At 36.2% G+C, this 22,532-nt stretch overlaps 1 protein-coding gene across 4 annotated transcripts in view; it reads right to left on the reverse strand.

The window, feature by feature from the left end:
* LOC306882672 (integrin alpha-9-like) overlaps positions 1-22,532 on the reverse strand; it is a 105,538-nt gene that overhangs the window by 6,687 nt on the left and 76,319 nt on the right. For all 4 annotated transcript variants that reach the window (XR_013785279.1, XR_013785280.1, XR_013785281.1 and 1 more), the window contains exons 19-26: positions 18,130-18,216; positions 17,968-18,047; positions 16,900-16,989; positions 15,932-16,040; positions 13,902-14,009; positions 4,723-4,848; positions 4,361-4,480; positions 1,363-1,458 (exon numbers count right to left, since the gene is read on the reverse strand). Coding sequence is in view for 1 of the 4 variants with exons in the window: in XM_079437484.1 (XP_079293610.1) it covers positions 1,363-1,458; positions 4,361-4,480; positions 4,723-4,848; positions 13,902-14,009; positions 15,932-16,040; positions 16,900-16,989; positions 17,968-18,047; positions 18,130-18,216 (816 nt within the window). In the remaining 3 variants the exon portion in view is untranslated. The remainder of the gene's footprint in view (positions 1-1,362; positions 1,459-4,360; positions 4,481-4,722; positions 4,849-13,901; positions 14,010-15,931; positions 16,041-16,899; positions 16,990-17,967; positions 18,048-18,129; positions 18,217-22,532) is intronic.

Consider the following 22,532-nt stretch of genomic DNA (forward strand, 5'->3'; position numbering starts at 1 on the left):
TAGTATTTAACATTTATTTGTTTTAGTTTGATCAGTTTTAGTACTTAAACCTGAACTTCAGATAGATAAGAAGTTGTCTTTTTAATATTTACATATTATTTCAGCTTCATTTCAATTAAGAACATTTACTTTTAATAGTTTTAGTTTGAGTTACAAATAAGAAAATGCAATATATTAACTTGATAAACGAAATCTCAATATGAATTGAAATATTTTTCATCAAATTCTATTAAATATAAAATTATCTGAGTTCTATATTCTGTCATTTTTATTAGTTTTGGCGGTTCTATTTATTTAGCTTTAATTTATTTTTTAATGGTTTTAGTTTTAGTACTTAAGCCTAAATCTATTTTATTTCAGTTAGATGCCAAGGCAAAATTATTTGACTTTTAATTGATTTAGTTTTAGTTCAAATAAAATCAATGAAATATACCAACATCAGCAATGAAAACTATAAGAGCTGTAATATCTTCCTCTGCGTGTCGTCTTTGGGATTAACATTTCTATATGATCAGACTTATTTTTATTCAATGGAAACTTAAGTGTAAGATATAAATATTGCACTAAATATATCTCAAGCATTTGTAGAGTTCAGCTGACTAAACTAATGATACAGCAGCATATAAAGGTTTAATGCTCACAGTTGGTCTGTCATTTCCAATTAGTTCAGGTGGCTGTTAACATGACGGAAATGATCCAGTTGAAACACACTACAAGACTGTGCGGTATTAATGCTTATATGTGGGCAATGCCATTTGTAATTGAGAGTTACGTGTCCAGTGTTTGCCCCGGGGAGCGTCGTGTGTGATTGCTTTGGGACCGATGCATTTCCTAAGTGCTGAGGGCAGAAGGGGGCGCAGACACTTTTAACAGCCCTATTAGGAATTGGCCAGTACACTACAAATAGGGGGCTGAAACTGGGTCAGAAACCCAATCAGCTGAGAGCAGGGCTGAGTGAGATGCCATGGCACCAGACACCGAAATATAGCCCCGTATTCCTCCAATCAATCAGCACGCCGAGGTCTGCAGTATTAGAGGCGACTGTTCTCGAGCACAGCTGTAGAGTAAAAAAAAAACCCCGCTCCCATATGAACGGCAAACTCGACACAGATCTTAGCAGCTACTAAGAGCCGATGAGCTCAGAATCATGCGGTCGGACAATTTAATTTTCTTCCGTGCATCAGGGGTCCTGATCGCTTTCAAAGACAATAATCTGTTCGCTTTCAATTTTACAATGAAAACCACCAGCATGTCAGATAAAGTCTCTGAAGCTCTGAGTCTAGTTTACAGTAATGGTACAACTATGCTTGGCCAGAGATGCTTGACTGTTGGATTGGATTATTCATGCATATGATCACTTACAGAAATCTCGTCTGGAAGTCCGGTTGAGACCTCTACAGCCCTGTCGTCCAGCTGGACGTGACCTCGTGTCACAAACTGGATCACAGAGGAGCTGTCCTGCAAACCACACACCAAGACAGACCAGAGTTATTAAACTTAAAACCAAAACTAAAACTTAAAATTAAAACCACTAAAAAAAAATTTAATTAAATAAAATAAAACATTAACTACTGAACTAATAAAGCTAACAAAATGACTTAATAACTTTAAAATTAAAATGAAAACAGAAAAAAATTTAATTAAAAACTATAATAGTATCTCGATAAAAAAATACCACTGAGACAGACACATTTACACAAAATAAACAGTGCTAATTTAGTATTATAATATTACAGTTATAATACATTATAATATTTATTAAAATGTTCATTTAGCTTTTATTGTTAAATTTAAAGGTTTAGTAATTTTGTTAAGTGCTTTATTTATTTATTCATTTATAAAATATATATTTTTTAAGCTTATTTCAGTTTTAGTCATTTTAGTACTTCATTTCTATTTTTTTTAAGATTTTGAAGTTTCAAATTTTAGTTAATTAGTTTTTAAAATTATGATTAGGTTTGTCATTTAATATTTATATTTCATTTTATTTCAAATATTCTAAAACAATGTTTAACCATTCCCATTAAAAATGACAACACTAAATGTAAATAAGACATTGCTCAAGCATTTCAATTACTACTGAGTAGCATTTTGTGACATTTGTTGTAGTAAAATATCTTGTTAAACACTGTTATCACTTTTTGATTAGGTTATTATTAGGTTTTTATTTTATTGATTAAATGTAGTGTAAATTTATATGTTGAAGTTTGACTGATCTGTCACAATAAATGAGATCCTTATGGGATTTGTGAGAGGATAAATATTTATAATAATATATATTGCTGCTTATTAGCCTCAATGTAGTTCATCAACTTCTTTTTGGCAGTGGCTTGTAGCTAGCTACTTTTTATTTAACTAAAGGTTGCCGGTTGATTGATACTGTAGGTCAACAGCTGATAATTAGTTAGCTAATTAGTTAATTCAATTCATTTTATTTATAGAGCACCATTTAACACAACTGCCGTTGACCAGTGTGCTGTACAAAGAAAGTAACCACAAACAGAATTAAAAACAGAAACAGTTCACACATAAAACTACAAGACATAGGGCAGAGCAGAAGCAAATCACGAAAAATACGCCTGCTCAAAAACGTTTTTAACCTAGATTTAAAAATTGATAGTGTAGGGGCGGTTCTGATTTCTGTAGGAAGACTATTCCAAAGTCTCGGAGCAGCTACTGCGAATGCTCGATCACCCCTAGATTTGAGTCTGGTTCTAGGAACCACTAAGAGCCTTAAGTTGGCAGACCTAAGAGTTCTTGCAGGTTGATGGTCTGTCAAAAGATCCGAGAGGTAAGAGGGTGCTAAACCATTTAATGACTTAAAAACCAGTAAGAGCACTTTAAAATGAATCCTGTAGCGCACAGGTAACCAATGTAACGACTGAAGGATAGGGGTAATATGCTCACGCTTACGAGCTCCTGTCAGGACTCTAGCAGCTGCATTCTGAACCATCTGAAGGCGGTTTAAGGAGGATTGAGTTATCCCCAAATAAAGAGAATTACAATAATCGAGCCTCGTGGTGATAAAGGCATGAATTACTCTTTCAAAATTATTAAAAGAAAGAAAGGACTTCATTTTAACCAGGGTTCGCAACTGATAAAAACTTGCCTTCGCAATTTGATTGACTTGTCTATCAAGCTTAAGAGCACTGTCCATCACCACACCCAAGTTTTTCACATATGGCTTTACATAAGGTGCCAGAACACCAGGGGTAAATACCACCATCTCTGTTTTGCTCTCATTAAGACTTCAAAATTTAGAGATATCCATGCTTTGACATCCATGAGGCAGGCGGTCACCAGGTCTAATCCTTTCTTTTGTTTCAAAGGGATATAAATTTGAGTGTCATCTGCGTAACGCTGATAGCTTATACCATACTTCTCAAAGAGAGATCCGAGAGGAAGCATATACAAGGAAAATAACATGGGAGCTAGAGTAGAGCCTTGAGGGACCCCACAGGTCAGAGGTACAGAGGACGAGTGAAATTTGCCAATATTTACTGAGAAACTTCTGTTCGTAAGATAAGACTGAAACCAATTTAAGGCTGAGCCTCTAATGCCCACTACCTGTTCTAAGCGGGATAGGAGAACATTGTGATCTACAGTGTCAAAAGCAGCACTCAAGTCTAAAAGTACCAGGGCTACGGAATCTCGAGTCAGTAGCTAAAAGAATATCATTGAACACTTTTAAAAGAGCCTAAAGCCTGATTGGAATGCATCTATAAAAAAACTTTGTAACTGATGAAAAACCACTTTTTCTATAATTTTTTCTAAAAATGGAAGGTTAGAATGAGTCTAAAATGAGATGCATCAGAGGTATCTAAATTAGGCCTCTTAAGTCTGGGTTGTACCGAGGCATGTTTTAAATAGTCCGGAACAACTCCTAACTCGAGGCATTTATTGATCAGGTTTAAAAGTGTCGGACCCATAACACTGACCAATTGTTTAAATAACCTTGGGGGAACTATATCTAAGGGGGAACCAGTTGGTTTGAGTTGATTAACAATATCATTTAACATGGAGAGCGAAATAGGTGTAGACTGACTAAAGACACCTATATATTTTGAATGACCTGCAGGAACACCAGCAACACGTTTAATGGTATGTCTGATCTCAGATATCTTATTAATAAAATACTGGCAGAACTGCTCGCACATAGCTACTGACTCTGTAGGATACACACAGACAACAGGGTTTAATACAGCATTAATTAAAGCTATTACTAAGGCTAGCCTGAAAGTATTTTAACTAGTTTATTAGCTTGTTGCTTCAATTTGACAACACTTAAAGTCTTATTCACTCTCTGAAGACTTGCATTGACACTTCAATAACTTTTTACTTGATTACAGCAATAACTCACCCTCTGTATTATTTCAGTGTTCAGTAGCATTTGCACATCTATACTCATGGCTTCTTCTTTAGCCTGAGAGCTCAGACTGCAGGAAATAGTAAGACATGCTCTGCCAGGCCGGTCACAGTCCTGTTGACAAAGGGTACATCAAAGATTCACTTGTTCAGCACAAAAACACGTGTGAAATGAGCAGAGTGTTTTATGGGGCATTAAATGCTGTGATCCATTGCACTAATGTACATGCACTGACAAAAATGCCTGACAATCAACATTAAATATGGCTTATTTCCAAGTGCTAAATGCATTTCAATGCCATTTTCACACATTGTGCTTTTTCCTCTGAACTATGAGCAAGAAGTGCTTTGTCATACCAGAACTTTTCTGCCTGATTTGGTGAAGAAAGCAAAAATGGTGTGGAAGATGCTCTCTTTGTCCTGAGGGATTGTGCAGGGTTTGGGGTTCCTGTGCCATGTGCAGGTCCCTCGACCTTCAGATACCTGCGGACAAACAGAAAACAAGAAAATGAGCGAATCTCACAGCTCTTTCTCAGCTAAATATCACCTGATTTCATCACAGACTTCTTTACTGCACTAACTCAACATTAGTATTTGACTAATAAACTGAATGATTAACCCTATTATATTATTTAAAAAATACCTTTCATGCAGTGTGTAACACAGCTCTACGTGAATGAAAATATCCTGCAGTTTTAAATCTGAAAGTGCACCGTGTATAAAGTTATTGTCTCTCAAAAGAAAGAGTCGACTCTGAATCATTGAAATGAGTCGTTTTTAAAACGAATTCCAAGCCGTTTCATGTTGACGTCTACATGAAACATTAGCATATTGCCCGCCCGCTTGACCTGAGAAAAACTTGATTTTCGTGTTGGTCTGAATGAAAATGCAAATTCATTCTTTGCCACTAGATGCTGCTTTTGGAGCGTTAAAAGCTCACAAACACTGCTTTCAATGAAATCAACCAATCACCGCAGATTAGCATAACGCAAAGGAGGGGTTTGGAAAAATGAATCGTTGAGTGAATTGTTTGGGAGTCGTTGAGCAAATAAGGTAAAAATAAATGCATATTATAAGAAAATGAAAGTGTTTTTTGACCTTGCATGCATGTTGTTGGGGACTCCCAAAACCAAAATAGGCCTAAAATTATTACTCAGTCCATATCAGTATTCTTTATTTTTAACAACAACTTAAGAAGTTGGCGATGATTAACAATCACATGCAAAGAGAGGGAAATCAGATTTTTCCAGCATGGTTTGATACAGACTGTGTAATGGAGTAAATATTGAAAATAAGTGTTATTTTGTGTGTGTGTGCTAAAAGTTATCCTGCTACAGCAGCTTTATAACAGAACTTTGGATTTGCCTCATTTTTGAAGTTTGCATCATTAATTTTACTTTCCTGTTTAATACTGTCAAGCTGCTTTGAAACAGTTTGTATTGTATAAAGTGCAATAAAAATAAAGGTGAATTGACGTGACTATTAGTTAGTTGCAATATTTAGTGAATTCAAATGAAATACATTTACTGAAGTTTTACTTATAAATATTGGTTTAAAACTGGCTTACTCAAATATTTGAGTTGCCTTAACATGGGTCTGCTGAATTTAATTTGACATGGTACCTAGTTATTCAAATCTACTTAATTGTTTTCACTTTCTAAGGCCATAATCAATACTTTTGATTATGACTCAATATGACTTAATGACTAATTTTTTAAGTGTAAAAATGTTTCACTAAAAGCATTAAGTACATGATAGTTTAAGTTTTCAGAGTGTTAAATGACTGGAAGGCGATGTGCTGAGATGCTCACAGACATTATAATTTATCCAGTGAGCTCAGACCTGCTAAGCAATTCAGATAACGAAAGGAAGTTCTTTCCCAGCGGGAGTTGGGAAGCCTTTCTCTGACAGCATGTCCCATCTGGAGTGATTTTATGTCCCGCTGCCCCTTCCTCCCCTCTGCCCCCGGGGAACACTTCACCTCTTCCTTTAGCCAGTATCCTTTAGAGTCTGACCTCCATAGAGGAAAGCATCTGAAGACCTCACATCGTCTTCTCTCAAGTCAAAGGAAGGATCTCTGCCTGTTTCACGCATGATTTTACAAACACACTAGTCTAAGTCAACAGTGATTTCACTCATGGGCTGATTTCACTACAGTACTGTATTAAAACCAATTTGCAACTTGCCTCCCTAGATAGTGTTTTAAAAAATATAAAACCCAGGCTCATTGGAAAAACATTTCTGCAAAATTATATTACATTATTTCTTGCATCATTTGCTTTAAGACTAAAATATGAAATGTCCAGGGAGTGGCACTAAAACTGCTTTCAATTTTCCAGGGAACAGATAAACACGAATCTGGGAATGTTTTATTACGTACATATGGTGGCAGATTGAAAACTAAATATCTGGTGAGTGTGATGCTAAAAGCTACACTAAACCCGATCCTAAACCTAACCAATAGTGTCAACAAAACAAACGGGAGATCTTTTTCTGAAGCAACCATGCCGTTTTAGTTTGCTTTCACAAGTTTTTGAGCTCTTTTATTGTGACTTGAGTGTAATGCTGTACTAGGTGAGCTACTGAGTAAGTTTACTATGTCAGAAAAGCCATGGATATGAAGCTGGCTATGTGATGCAAACCTCAAAATGTATTAGCTTACAAATCATGCACTACAGGTACAAACGTGTTCTGAGGTCATAATAGTATTGAGAAAGGAACCATGTGAAAGTCTTTAATAAATAAGATCAATAATCTGCACCTGTATTTATAATTTGTGTGAAAAGGAATAAAACTAGTTGGTGTTTTACTGCCACTAGTGTTCATTTCAGATGGAAACTGCAGAGCATTGCAGTGTATACGTCTGTTTTTTGGGAGTTTAGTAAAAATGTAGGTAGATGTACGCTTTTCACATTAAAATCAGCCCAGACGGCAGCTGACTCTGCGCTTTCAAACCGGCAAATCTGCATTACAGTCACATTTGTTTCAGTGCTGTAACACGGATCCAGCCCGGGCCCGGTTTCAGTGGGCGGGAACTACTGTCGCAGAACGTATACTCGCCGCGTCCGAAACGAGCGCATGTTTTTTTCAGAAGTTCAGAAGACGTCAAAGATATTTTGCGGATCACACTGCAAAATTTCAGCATCACAGTGATGCTGAAAATTCAGCTTTGATCAAAGCAATACATTTTATTTTGAAGTATATTAAAATAGAAAACCATTATTTTAAATTTTAATACTTCAAAATATTAAAAAAAATTTCTGTATTTTTGATCAAATAAATGCTGGCTTAATGAGCATTTTGCGGAAAGAGTGAAAAGAAAATGTGTTATAATATACTGTTTCAATATCTTAGACTAGAGAAACCAATTTAAGTGGAAGCATATCGTTTTTTTTTTAAATAATGCTTTTACACGACATTCCGGTCCACACTCCATACCAGATGGTGGTGGTAATGCACCAAAAATAGAGCTTGGCAAGAAGAAGACGTCAAGACGATCGAGGCAGACGGACTGTATGCTGTTATCCTCAAAAACTAGGTATGGCACACCGTGTGATCACACTGTTCTATTAACAAATTAATTTCTTATTATGTTGTGCACTCGATAACTTAAAGGTTTGGTGTTTTTATTGCTCCTTAGATCGGTGTTGGACTGGCGAACACTTAGGCCTATGTTATCAGAGGAGAAACGGTCGAGAGGTCTAATTATACGTAAAATTAATTTTAACTTAATTTAAACTTTAGTAATTTTGACTGCTTCTATTAAATTTTAATGTTGAAGATTGCTGCCTGATAATTAGTCATGGGCTAGCAATGTTAACGTTTAAGTGCTAACCCTCAAGGCTGCATGAATTTATTTGATCAAAAATAAAATTAAAAAGTAATATTGTGAAATATCATTAAAATGTGAAATAACCATTTTCTATTTGAATATATTTTAAAATGTAATTTATTCATGTGAATTTTCAGAATCATTACTGCAGTCTTCAGTGCATGATCGTTCAGAAATCATTTAGTAAAGTAAAAAGTCGCAAAATTTAGTGCTGGATTTTTATTGGTGCTCAGTGATCAATAATGGTTCTTATTATTATTAGTTGTAAACTATAATTGTAAACTTGCCAAGCATTCACTTTTGGATTTGAGTACTTGCTTGTTTTAATAAAATAGGTCTTTTGTTGGTTTTCAGTGTCAAATTAGCCCAAATTATAAAATATTTATTAAATAATTTACTCTGTGCTACTAAAAAGGTTTTCTGTTTTTCAGAGTGTTGATTTTTGGCGAATTGCATAGGAACCAACGGGGGTCAATTTGATTGTGGGCACAAATTTGTACAGTCTTTCCAAAACACATTTATGTGTCGAAACTTTGCATGCACATTCATGACCCTAAATGAGGAAAAAGTCACCAAATTTCAAGAATAAACAATTTAATTAGTGTTTCAAGCTGTTTAAATTAAGGTTAAAGTGTGTTTGGAAGGCAATTCACTAACAAAGCTGATGTCACGTAACCCTCTCTAATTTAAGAAATCTCATCAGCATCGAGGGACCAGCCCAAGCTGTTTATGTATAAATGCCCCATATGTTTTCAGTCATGTGAGGAGTGGAATTCCTCCACGTGTGCATTTTTAATTAGGCTGAGTGTTTATGCTGTCCATGTGGGCACCTGGGAACCTCCGCTCCTCCTTGAGTCGAGTTACCCGGCATTGCCACTGTGCTACAGGTTAGTCAGGGTGATAGTCTAGTAGCCAAGTAGGTGAACCCGGAAATGTTGAGTACACCAAAGTTTTATTGCAGAAATGTGAAGTATGGGTCCCCAGCATACAGAAACTACCGGATGCTAATTTGCATATGTTGAGCAATTTGCATAATTTGCATAATTAGCATTATTAGCTTAATCGTCCATTTTGACCACATATTTTGCACTGAATGGCCAATTTCTACAATATGTGAGTGGTTTTAGAGGTTTTAGAGGATGCTGATTTCATTTCTGGCATTTTCAGATTTCAAAGAGCTAATTTTAGTACATATTTTGATTTATTTAGGCAAATTTTGATTACTTTCAGTCATAATTTTAGGTTATTTTTATGGTAAACTAAATATTTCAGAATCATGCGTGCTCTTGTGAATGTTGATGCATTGTTTTCAGGGTGTAGAGAGGCTGAATCCCCTCTGGACACTTTTGAAGATTCAAAATTGCTTTTCGGATAAACAATGAATCTTTGTTAGGCTGAATGTTATGGATTTCTGGATGAAAAAGCAATGCGGGTATTTGACATAACTTGGATCCTGCAACTGTACGATACATATTAATGGGGTAGCTCTTTAAGACACCCAATGAGATGACATCACCTAAGCCCATCACCATGTGTGATCAACGAACTATGTACAAATATACACTATATACATGCCATATAAGACAGGCCCTGCAAGTCGCTAGGGCAACGGCCGAATGGCAGAAGGGCTGCCCAGGTTGGTCCGCAAGTCGCAAGATCCAACGGGGACCCAATTAAAACTTTGCCAGGCGCAAGAGTTAAAACTGAATCTGGGCAACCCGGGTCAGCCCGCCAGACGCAAGGCTAACCAAGAGGGCTTCACCTCCGCACCACGCCAAACATGTAAATATTCAATATATACATGCCATACAAGACATGGCAATGCCAGAATGGCCTCCGCACCACACAAAGCACACACTGGCTACCACCTTCAGGCAAACTGCTATGCCTCACAATTAATTAACAAAACGCAGCCTCGTCATCTTCACTATCCTCTTCTGTTCTGTCATCATCTTCTCCAGACCCTTCATCCCTCTCTTTGTGTTCTTGGTGTTGTGAAAGTATGTTGCAGCATATACCATCATTGCCTTTGCAGGAACAATAACTGGTACAGGCCAGACCTGCAGCTGCACAGCTGCACTTTGCTGATGTGCAAGGTTTCAACCCGGCTTTGCAACCACAGCTGACAACATCTAACAAAGCAGGAGGAGCAACTGGACTTGAAGCCTGGGTGGGCATAATCAGTTCCTCTCCTTCCTTTAGACCCATCTTCTTGTCCCATCCAAACAAGGTGATATCCACAGCCGGTGGATCAGGCTGGTCAGCTGCTTTCCATAGCAGCACCTGTAGGTGGGCACGTCTTCCATGAAGGCGCATATTGCGCTCTGTAGGAGGTAGTGCCTTCAGTGCTGGGGGCCTTTTGCGCTTTTGGTAAATTTCATACCGGGCCCCATCCAAGGTTACAGAGTTCCTCTGATTGTACAGAGCCAGAAAGAAAGCCCTTGTTGCTTTTGTGATCTGTAAATCTGTGGCTTCTGTCTCTCCAATACAGTGGAGAAGCTTACCAGGTACGACTCTCATGGCCTTGAGTGCAGACACCTTCCCCTTCCCGACAGGATATGAGGTGGTATCACATCCCGAAAGAGCATGCATGGCCAGAATGGAACCACATTGGTCACCCAGATTCTCTGCAGTTGCATTTATGCTGAGAACAGTGCCATTACATTTTTCCATCTGTAGGTTAGTTGTGATACCAGCCTTCCAACACCAATAAACCATAAGCACAAAGACATCTGTGTCATCACTGAGAATGTGAACAGTTGAAGCCCCATGTCTGACAGCATCTAACATGTAAGATATAAGTGATATATCGGCCTCATCATGAGTGTCAATGCTGTCAGCTTTACTGACCATCATGATCTTACTTCCTACATTGAAAGTACACAGGAGTTCGCTCAGCCTTTGTTTGTTGTGCTTGTTTTTCAAGACTTTGTCTCGACTAGGTAGAGGTGTAGTCAATGAGAGCTTGTACTCTGTGGAGCTCTCTCCTGCTCTTCTATGTCTCTCATGGTCCTTGGCAGACACCTGCAAATATCTGTCAAAGATGACAAAAGTTTGGGTGTCGTAACAATTAAGCCGACGTCCCATGCTGGCTGCAAGATCTGCCACTGTCCCAGACGATGGCCAAACCACGTGATAAATGAGCTGGGATGCATCCACAATGACAACATCTGGTGGCTGGGGATTGCAGACTGGAAATCGCAAGAAGTCTGAATTTTTAAAAAAGAAGAATACAACAATTTTAAATTATGGTAACTAATTTTAGAACACCAGATTCACCCACAAAATGGATCTGCATAGAAATTCACAATGTACTGAACAATACTGTCATTATAACTCTGTTCACCTTTTATCTTAATGTGAAAACATAAGTAATGCCAACATTAAAATGTCAACATTAAATCCCTTGACTGATTTTTGTACGAATATTAAGGCGATATAAGAATATTTGCAAGGTGAATTTTGACTTTAAAACTAGACTATAACTACAACAGCTCACTGCTACAGCTTATTTGCATAAAAACATGACCGGACCTCAAGAAATGTAAACAAATTGAGGTTATCAACATTCACATCAAAGAGCAAGAGTTCTTGTGATTCTGAAATGTGAGAATATTGTGTTTACCATGAAAATAACCTAAAATTTTGTCCGAAATGAATAAAAAATGTGTCTAAATTTATCCAAATTTGTTATAGAATTACCATTTTGAAGTCTGAAAATGCCAGAAATGAAATCAGCATCCTCTAAAACCTCTAAAACCACTCACATATTGTAGAAATTGGCCATTCAGTGCAAAATATGTGGCCAAAATGGACGATTAAACTAATAATGCTAATTATGCTAATTATCCAAATTGCTCAACATATGCAAATTAGCATCCGGCAGTTTCTGTATGCTGGGGACCCATACTTCACATTTCTGCAATAAAACTTTGGTGTACTCAACATTTCCGGGTTCATAATGGGGCTCTATGGGCTGGCTACTAGACTATGAACAGAAGCTTTCCCCAAGTGTCCCATTCCACCCTTTCGTGCAAACCATTTAATCCTCTCATAAGTGATTCCATATGGGACGTAAAGGGTGGGATACAAACCTCCCCCAACCTCCCATTCACAGTAAACACGTTGATCCCTGGCCTGATCTAGCAATATGGTTAAATCAACATAGTATGTGGTGCTGGTCTTGAATTTCTACCCTCTGTATAAGCTTATTGTGAGTTTAACTACCTAAACCCATCTCTCACCTCTGAATTCACTATAAGCCTGAAGATGTTGACCTCACTGAACTCTATGAGAACAGAACATGATCAACTCGTTGCTCTCACTTCTATTGATATAATATAGATAAAGCCTTGCGCTGTATATTTAGCTTCAAAACATGGAACAATTGTGGCATTTATAAAGTACTTTAAATAATGCAATCTTATACTTAACCTTAAGTAGAAACAATGTTTTAAAGGTAATATAAGTAAGACATAATTGACATCGGACCATAGAATTACTGAAAATGCATGTAATACAGACATAATGTGAAGCCTTACTTTTTTTAAATCAACCATTCTAGCTTCAATTATTCCACTTTAATTATACCATGATTATGAAGACAAGTTTTGTCTCTAAAATGCTCAAAGTACTTTGCCAATTAACCCTCAACAAGCCTGCGGCACCATTTCGAATGTGTTTGTTTGGAAATTACGTAGCAAAATTATAAGGAATAATTGATGACAGGGCTGTGAAATTGCTGCAAACTAATGCACCCTAAGGTTGCAATGCAGCTATGAAGCAACTTGCGGTTATTTTCATTAATTCACAGTAAATGCTACATTAACTGATCTCTGCACACACTGAGTTTGGGTTTAAAATCTTTAAGCTTATAACATGCATTTGGCAACACAACATGCACCAACAGTCTAATGAGATGCGGTAATAAACCTCCCGTTGTCAACAAAACAGAAGCTGCAGTTTTATGCCAAAATAAAAGCTTGATGTTTTAATAAATGAAGAAATTAAGACAGCAACTAATATTATTGTATTGTAATTTTATATACTATATTGTAATTTTATAGTTGTATTGAACAATAAAAATAGTATTATTATTATTTTATATTTCTTACATACAATTTTTTTTATTTTACACTGAAATATTAACAGTAATATTTCTTATTTCATTTATTTATAATATTAATAATAATAATTATTATTATTTCATTGTCATATTATATAATAAAAAAATTGTCAGCCAAATTTTGCAGCCCTACTAGCACAGAAAACCTGGTGCTTTAAAAATTCGATAAATAAAAAAGTAAAAAAAAATAAACAAATAAATAAATATTATACACTGCAATAACAAGTTTTTAATCAGAGAAATTAGATTTTGCAATTAGACCCCCCCCCCCCCCCCCCCCCCCAAAAAAAATCATCCAGCTCTAAAAGTACAGTGAGTATCTTGCTTAAAATAGCATATTACCAGAACATGGTGAATTGATATGAAATTATTCAAGCTTTCTAAGACTCTGTCAACCAATCAAAAAACAACAATGCTGTGGTATAACTCAAAATAATACCTAGCATGAACAGGTCGGAGAAAACCACTTACAGCACAAACAAGTGTGATGAGAATGGACAGCTGTTTAACTAATGTGAGGGAAAATGATGAGAAAGAAGTTTAGCTAAATAAACAGGCACATGAGGGGCAGGAACTCACTTGTGTGTCAATGATATGGAACATATCTGCTCCATTACCAGTCAGGCGGTTGGGTATCCTGATGTCCACCTTGGAGCCTGGAAGTCTGCTGGGCCCATTGTTTATCACCTACACAAACAACACACAGGAAACAGATCAATGCTGGGATTTACGCTCAACACAACAACTAACAGCTAACAGAGCAAACAGAACACTTCATATACGTTTAAAACACATTATAATGCAGCTTGCTTCTAGACTGGTCAAATGTGACATTTTGAAGTCAGATATTGGTCCTTTTGGCTTCTTTAGTTGGGGGACAGTGAATATTTGGAAATCGTATTGACTTAAATTCACTGACACTACTGGATAAGAACTGAACTGAGCTGGTGATGGCATCGCTGTTTTTATACATTAATTGAACTCGTTCCATAATTGATGAACTTTACACAGTTATTGAATCAAACTGAATCAACAATGAACTGAATAATAACTGTTGTCATTTTAGGGCTGCTTTCTGAACCGATCTCTGTTTGCATCACTGAATCATTGTTTTCTTATTTGTCACTGTAAAGCTGCTTTGAAACAATCTGTATTTTATAAAAGTGCTATATGAATAAAGGTGAATTGACTTGACATTGAATTATTAAAATAGTTATATAAAACAGGAATAATGTGAAACCTTTCAATAATGCAATAATGAAACATTTTCAATAATACTACAATCCAGCATCAATTATTCAGCTTATACCATTACTATTACTATTTGTTTACATCAAGACATTTCCCAAGGTTTTATCCCTAAACAATTCCTAAAAGTCTTTACTTGAGCCCCCAATTAAGCCTGTAGTTTTCTGTAATTTAAATCAGGTTTATTATGGTATAAAATAGGGCTGGGCGATATGGCTGAAAACTGTATCACGATATCAGTGTTTCATATCGGTCGATATCGATAATTATTGATTTTTTTTTTAAGGTGGTACATCAAGTTCGTGGTATTACCAGTCTTGGCGGGGACGACTGTCTTGCATAATTTGCAGGCGACATTTGGTCTGACTACGGTCAGACTTATAATATCCAAAAACTGCCATACTGGGAGCTGACTTTCTCTTTTATTTACAATTTCCTCGCTCGCTGCGGCACTCATTTTCTGCTTATGAAGAGGAATCCAGCAGACCAGCCAATAGGGTCTGGCTGCAGACGTGCACTCTCAGCCACGCGCGCGCACTTTTTTTTTTACGCGTGCGCACTTAGACACGAGACAACGATATGGCGCAACCAAACGTGATGCTGTTACATGATTGGCTGTTAGCGTGTCACTCCCTACGTTGCTAGGTTACCAGAGAGTGAGTGCCTTTGTTAATGCAACCAAACTTGCTTCGCAGCCTTTGTTTTCTTCCGACGAAGAATAAAAAATATCGAACGTTTTATCGAACACATTTTTTATTGATATCGTTCACGTGTCTATCGCGATACATATCGTTATCGTTTTATCGCCCAGCCCTAGTATAAAAGCTTTTTCTACATGAAATAAAATAAACTTTAACTGACATAAAGTAATAAATAAAAACTAAAACTTATTTTATTCCAACTTGTTGCCAAGGCAACAGTCCTCATTTTCATTTATTTTAACTTGATGTGCTAAAATAACTAAAACTGAAAAAAAAAAAGATTAAAACCTATATTGGAAAACTAAGAAAAATGACAAAAACAACAAAACTAAAACAGAATATATACAAATAAAATCTAATTAAAAACTATAGTAGTATATAAATGACACTGAAGAATTAAAATATTAAACACTTTGGAAACAAGTCATCACAGCCTGTGAAAAGGGCCCATCATGTAAACTATTATATTAAACTATACAAACTATATATGACCTTTTTAACAAGTAATTGATGATAGTGCTCATGTCATGAATAAATAAATAAATAAGATACCCTGTCAGGGGTTTAATAACCAGCTAACTGTACTAATTTACAGATTCTGCACTGAAATGTACTGAAAAACATCACATCTGCATATGAACATATTGCAGTGTGGGATACCTGAAAGGTGAAGTTGAGCGGCTGAAAGCTGCACTCCATGTCGTCTAGCTGAAGGAAGCGTGATCGGTCCACTGAGTTTCCATACATAAAGGATGTAGGCGTGACCACACTGTAGAAAAGGACTTACAGTTACTATGCCAATCCTTCATTGTGCTATATTGTTCTGTCGCTCACTTAACGTGATTCATTTGATGTATAATATAGAATACGTGTGCTGCTGTCACAATTACTTTATTTTAGTAAAACATTGCAAACTCTTGGAAACTAGTCCATATGTCCATATGAGTGTTGCATAGGGTTGTCTATATGTACTAAATACATTATATACTGATTACAGAAACCATCTAATACATATGAAGTTAACTTGTTAAATGATGTAAAACAGACTTTGATCTGATTTTACATCCAACCCCTGGAGATCATGTTTATATTAAAGTGTAGCCTCTGGCGCACTCATCTAAAACATTACAGGGAGGACGTTCTCATTATCAGCCTGTACATCTTGCTGTAGAACATGTTGTGTATTTAACCCTCATTCATCTGTGAAACAAGTGAGCCTGTAACTTTGAAATACTCCAGCGCCGCAAAGAAACTGGTGCCTAAAAAGAAATGTGCAGGTAAGCGCTGTATACTGAGCGGACCGCAAATGTTTCTGGTGTTATCAGACGTCTGGAAGTGTAATGGGCTGTTACAGGAATAGTCTCTTTTATTATGTACTTACTCTCATGTTATAAACCAGTATGAACTGATTTTCCTATGAAGCACCAGAGATGTTCACTCTGATCTTATGCATTCAATGAACGTGTTTATTATTGATAATCAGGCTTCAGACTTGGAATATAGCACACAAGTAATAATAAAAAAAATTTTTTTTTGTAGTTTTGAACATAAAGGTGAATAAATAATGATGAATTAAAATTTTTGGTTGGACGTTTTCTTTAAGCCGTCTCATGAAGTGTAAATCTTACCCTGTGATTGTTGTGTCCACCTCATGTACCAGCGGTATGGACAACTCCAGTGTGTTATCATGAAGTGTGCTATCATGTTCTGGATTGGCACTAAGAAAAATAAAATGCAAATATGAATAAATAATAACAAAAACTATTTATTTTGAATTGTTAAGTCATTAGTCATTCATTTAAAAAAGAGGGTTTTCAAATAACATATATAAATCACTGAGCAAGGATGCATTAAATTGATCAAAAGTGACAGTTAAGACATTTATAAAGATTTCTATTTCAAATAAATGCTGTTCTTTTGAAATTTCAATTCATCAAAGAATAGAAACGGTTATTTATTATTGGTAATCAATTATTATTTTTCCACAAAAATAATAAGCAGCACAACTGTTTTCAACATTGATAATAATCAGAAATGCAGCATATCGGTATATTAGAATGATTTCTGAAGGATCATGAGACACTGAAGACTGGAGTAATGATGCTGAAAATTCAGCTTTGCATCACAGAAATAAATTACAGTTTACAATATATTCAAATAGAAAACAGTTATTTGAAATTGTACAAATATTTCGCAATATTACTGTTTTTCTTTGATCAAATAAATGCAGCCGTTGTCAGCAGAAGAGACTTGTTTCAAAAGCATTTAAAAATTTTACTGACCCCAAACTTTTCAACAGTTGTATAGGTACAGACATGACGTGTCTTTAGCATGGCTGTTCATACAGTGTAATTGATTAAGTTTCTACTGTAAGATGGCCAAATGTGCATTATATTATGAGAGCTGCATTTGCCTCACAGAGAGCTAAGAGATCTCTGAGCAAAGAAAACACATCTGGCCAGCATTAGATTAATATCATCATGACTTCAATATCAAGGCAAACCACTTAATTTCTCTCAAAATAGCCAAATAGGGAAAAGTCCAAATGTCTAATCTATCTAGTTGCTTCATATATAAACAATGACATTCACTAATGTGGACTGATGATGTGAACCATGTGTATTTTAATCATAGAAATAAATCATGTATTTTTAAAGAGGGGAAAGTTCATTAAATCGAGACTGTTCAAAGCTCACCTTCTTGTGTGAACTAAAAATAGCAGCGTCTCATTTTCGCCAGACAGATGACTCGTGTCGAAAAGCACCGATAGATGGTACTGAAAAAAGAAAAGGTTAAACTACAAGGTTAATTAACTAGATCACCAAGTAAATCATTAAGCCATTAAATTGACACGCTACCTTGGTTTGCGCTCTCATGAAAGGAAATCCAATGCTGCACTTGAGGAAGTCCAGCTCTACCAGCATACAGGAAATGCCCTTCTCTTCCTGGAGCCCAAACAGACAGAGAAAACACCAAATGACAGTGAGAATAACCAGTTTAAACTTTCAAAAGCTGTACTAATTTGTTGAGACCCCATCAGAAAGTCACCAACCCCAGAGCTTTCCTCAAGCTATGCTTAAAATAATACAAAAAAGAAAACAAAGAAACCCAAGTAATCACTGACTTCCATGCAAACATACAGAAGGCACACAAATGGTTTACTGTTGAGAAAGAATAAACTCTTGCAAGCTGAATTCAATATGCGTTACAATTATGTTTAGATCTCCAATTTAGATCTCAGTTGGAGGGAAACAAATCCCGTTTCTCTTGATATTTCAAGCAGTGCACACACCTGTTCACTGTCGACTAGATTTTAAACAAGTTTGAAATTTGTTGCAGCATCTGCAATCAATTGGAATGCAAATGTGCAAGTGTGCACACTAGCAGAGCATTGTGGAAGCACATTTTATGGATGGGTAGTGTGCACAAGGCTTTACGTAAAAGTGTTGGTGAAGTATAACATATGCATGGTTGACAAGATATCAAAAATAATAAACATGCTGGGGAAAATTAAATATGCACTAACTTTTAAAATGGGGTTTAAAAAATTAAACAAAACTTGAACTGAATTGAGCTGAATAAAGACACTATTGTCTTCTGTAGAGTAGTTTTATAGCTGAAACTATATTTGGTTCATAACTAATGAACTTTGCAACATTCACACAGTTTTGGAACTGAACTGAATCAACATTTAATCTGAATTAAACTGAATAACGATGCTACTGTCTTCTGTAGAGCTGCTTTATAGTTGAAACTGAATTCATTTCATAATTGATGAACTTTGTGAATTGTTACTGTTATTGAACTGAACCGAGCCAACATCAAACTAAACTGAGCAGAATAATGACACTATTGTGTTCTGTTAAGCTGCTTTATAGCTGAATTGAACTCATTTCATACAGTAACTGATGAACTTTGCAGCACTGACAGTTATTTAACTGAACTGAATCAGCACTGAACTGAGCTGACCTCAATAATGATGCAATTTACTTCAACAGAGCTGCTTTATAGCTGAAGTGAACTAGTTTCATACAGTAATTGATGAACTTTTTCAAAATAGTTATTTAACTGAACGGTCTCAACAATGAATCTGAATTAAGATGAATAAAAATTGAATTGAATTTGTTTCATAACTGATGAAGTTCACAACATTGACATTATTCAACCTAAATGAATCAATGTCAAACCAAACTGAGCTGAAAAATGACACATCTTCAACAGAGCTGCTTAACAGGTGAATTGAACTGGTTTTAATAATTGATTAACGTTGCAACATCAACACTTTTATTGAACTGCATTGAAACAACACTGAAATAAATTGAGAATAATTACACTATTTTCTTTTGTAGAGCTGCTTTATAGCTGAAATATAATTGGTTTCATACTTGATCAATTTTACAACAAACACTGCTATTTTCATGTTTATTAATGAGAAGCTGCTTTGAAACAAACTGTGTAGCATGAAGTGCTATATAAATAAATGTGACTTGACTAACCTGTAAATAGAGAGTTGAGAGCTTTCTCTAAACACAGCAGAGTAACACCGGCTGGTTTGTGTAAACAGTTGAGATTCGACCCCGTGAGGAGTGATCATTCCTCGTGCGAGAGTTAACCAAACTGTCCTTTTACAGAGCAGAGAGCCTTCAGGAATCTATCAGGGTCACTGATAAACTAGACAGCCTCACGCTGCTGGAACAATGCAGAGGATGAGCGCTTAACTCTGGAATCTCGAGTTCCACGTGAGGTCCTGCACGTGTTCCCATTCTCGAGTTTATATTTAAGCTATTCTTAGTGACATTGCAGCAATAACAAGAACCGCTGCCGGAGAAAATACATAAATAAATAGTCAAAAGCAGCTGAGGGGGTGCAGGAAAGCCTGGGACTCATTTTTCATGCACTTGGCGGCTCTCTGGGGAAGAGTTTGAGGCTTCGGCCTCACGTTCTGCACTCGTTTGGAGCGTTTACGCGAACACCCTGGTTTCCCCAGATTTGAGTACTGCTAACGTACAGCAGGGCACCTCGACTGGCGGCACTGCGGAATAAATGTGGCCCGTTAATCATTTCTGAGTTCAAGAGCGCTCTGTGGTTGACAATTTGAGGTCTGCGGTCCATATCCGCTCTGGATCATGCATTTTTACACTTTCTGGCTGTAGTTCTGCTCCCCTATTTCCTCAAAACATGATATTAGGCACAGATATTCAAATATGTCTGATATAATTAGATGTACAGTGCACTACCATTCAAATGTGGTCTTTTTAAAAAATATATTGTTATTCAGCAAGGATGCATTAAATTGACCAAAAGTGATTTATATTTACCAAAAGATATTTTGACCAAATAGTTCTGTTTTAAATAACTTTCATTTAATCAAAGAATCCCCAAAAATGTTTAATGGTTTCCACAAAAATAGATATTATTATTATTATTACTACTACTGATAATAATAATAATAAATATTTCTTGAGCAGCAAATCAGTATATTAGAATGATGTCTGAAGGATAATGTGACACTGAAGACTGGAGTAATAATGCTGAAAATTCAGCTTTGATCCCAGAAATAAATTACAGTTTAAAATATATTCAAATAGAAAAAAGTAATTGTAAATCTGAAAAATATTTCACAATATTACAGTTTTTATTATATTTTTTGGTGAGCAAAAGAGACTTCAAAGTGTGTTCAGTTGCATTTTTCACATCAGACTCAAAATGCTTTATAATTATTTAGATTTAGTTTTGTCACATTTTCTATTTACATCACATGGCCCTCAAAAGTGGTGTAAGATCCCTAGTGTTTTGTCACTACTCTTTTGGTAACTGTATTCCGTGGCGTTCAGGAAGGAAAGAGGTGTTTTTATTAAGTCAGTACTCTCTGCTCTGTGTGTTATTAAACTGAAACATTAACAAATCTCAAATGATGTATGTATTGGCTGTGCGACTGTAAAATATACTCTTATATTTCATCTCCAGCCAGCTTGTTTCCCTCTCTCGGCCTCGTCTTTTAGTGCTTCAGTAACACTGAAGTTAATCGAATCATTTGCTCACCGATTTGAAGGTCTTTGCTTCACCTGCCGCAATTTAATAGAAGGACAATACCCCGTTTATCTAATTACACTGAGTGTGTTTCTTTGTCAGAGGGGCCCCAGGGCCACCTAAACGGTGCGATAGAGCTTCTGAAACCAGTTCACTGCTGCAGATGGTTTGGGTTGCAAGACAAACACAGAGACAACAGGACCTACTATAAAACAAGAGGCAAGCACAAGTTCACACTCAGCATGAGAGAGAGCTGAAGCGCTCTGAGGGAGACACTTGTAGACGGGTCACATCAACATAGACGGCTTCTCACGGCTCTGGGTAATTAGAGCCGTCCTGCTGCATGTATAGTACTAGAACAGCAAACAAAGTGAGTCTTCTCACAATACACTTCCACCTGGACGCCCACATGCGTCCTATTCAACCGTCATGAGGAATTACACACAGAAGAGAGAGGTAATGCTGCAGAAATTATCCAATGAAATTTAAGATGGTAAACCAATGTTAAGAGCTCCATCTGTATCAAAACAAGGATATATAGAGTGAAATCTGAGCGTTTAAAAAACAGACTAAGGACAAACTATGTTTACGTTAAAGATAATTGAATTCTTTCAGAAAGATTTTGGAATGCAAAAACAAATGATGGTCAAAATATCAAATACACCATTAAAGCCAGACCAAAAGTAAATGATTTTGAATACTTAGTAGTACTTTTGTTTTTTGTTTTTTAATTTTTTTTTTTTTCTAAAAATCTAATTTTTTGGTTAATTTTTAATTTAAATGAAAAAAAATAAAAAATGTTTGTAAAGAAAGAACATTATACTAGTTTGGGATAACATGAGGGCAAGTAAATGTCAGAATATTAATTTTTTGGTGAAATATCCTTTTAAGAAGTAGTATTTCTGTCAGTTACTGACAGTAAATTTTTCCATAGTCTGTGTTTCTCGTTGTTAACAAAATATAGAAAAGGTCACAATTAGGAAACACATGATCAAATATACAGTATCTCACAGACATGGGTACACCCCATGGCTGAGCTCATTTTAAAGTGGTGTGTTTAGGAATCTTAAAGAGTCTCTCCATTAATCGTCAAACTAAAGGAGGAAATGTTCTTGCTCATGCTGCTGATAACTACAGAATGCTTTTCAGCAGGGGAAACAGAACATGAGAGAGCTGTAACAGAGAAATGGGGCTGTCGGTCAGTGTGGCCCGAGATAACGATACACTGACC

The sequence above is a fragment of the Barbus barbus genome, assembly GCF_936440315.1.
Source record: "Barbus barbus genome assembly, chromosome: 16".
NCBI lineage: Eukaryota > Metazoa > Chordata > Actinopteri > Cypriniformes > Cyprinidae > Barbus > Barbus barbus.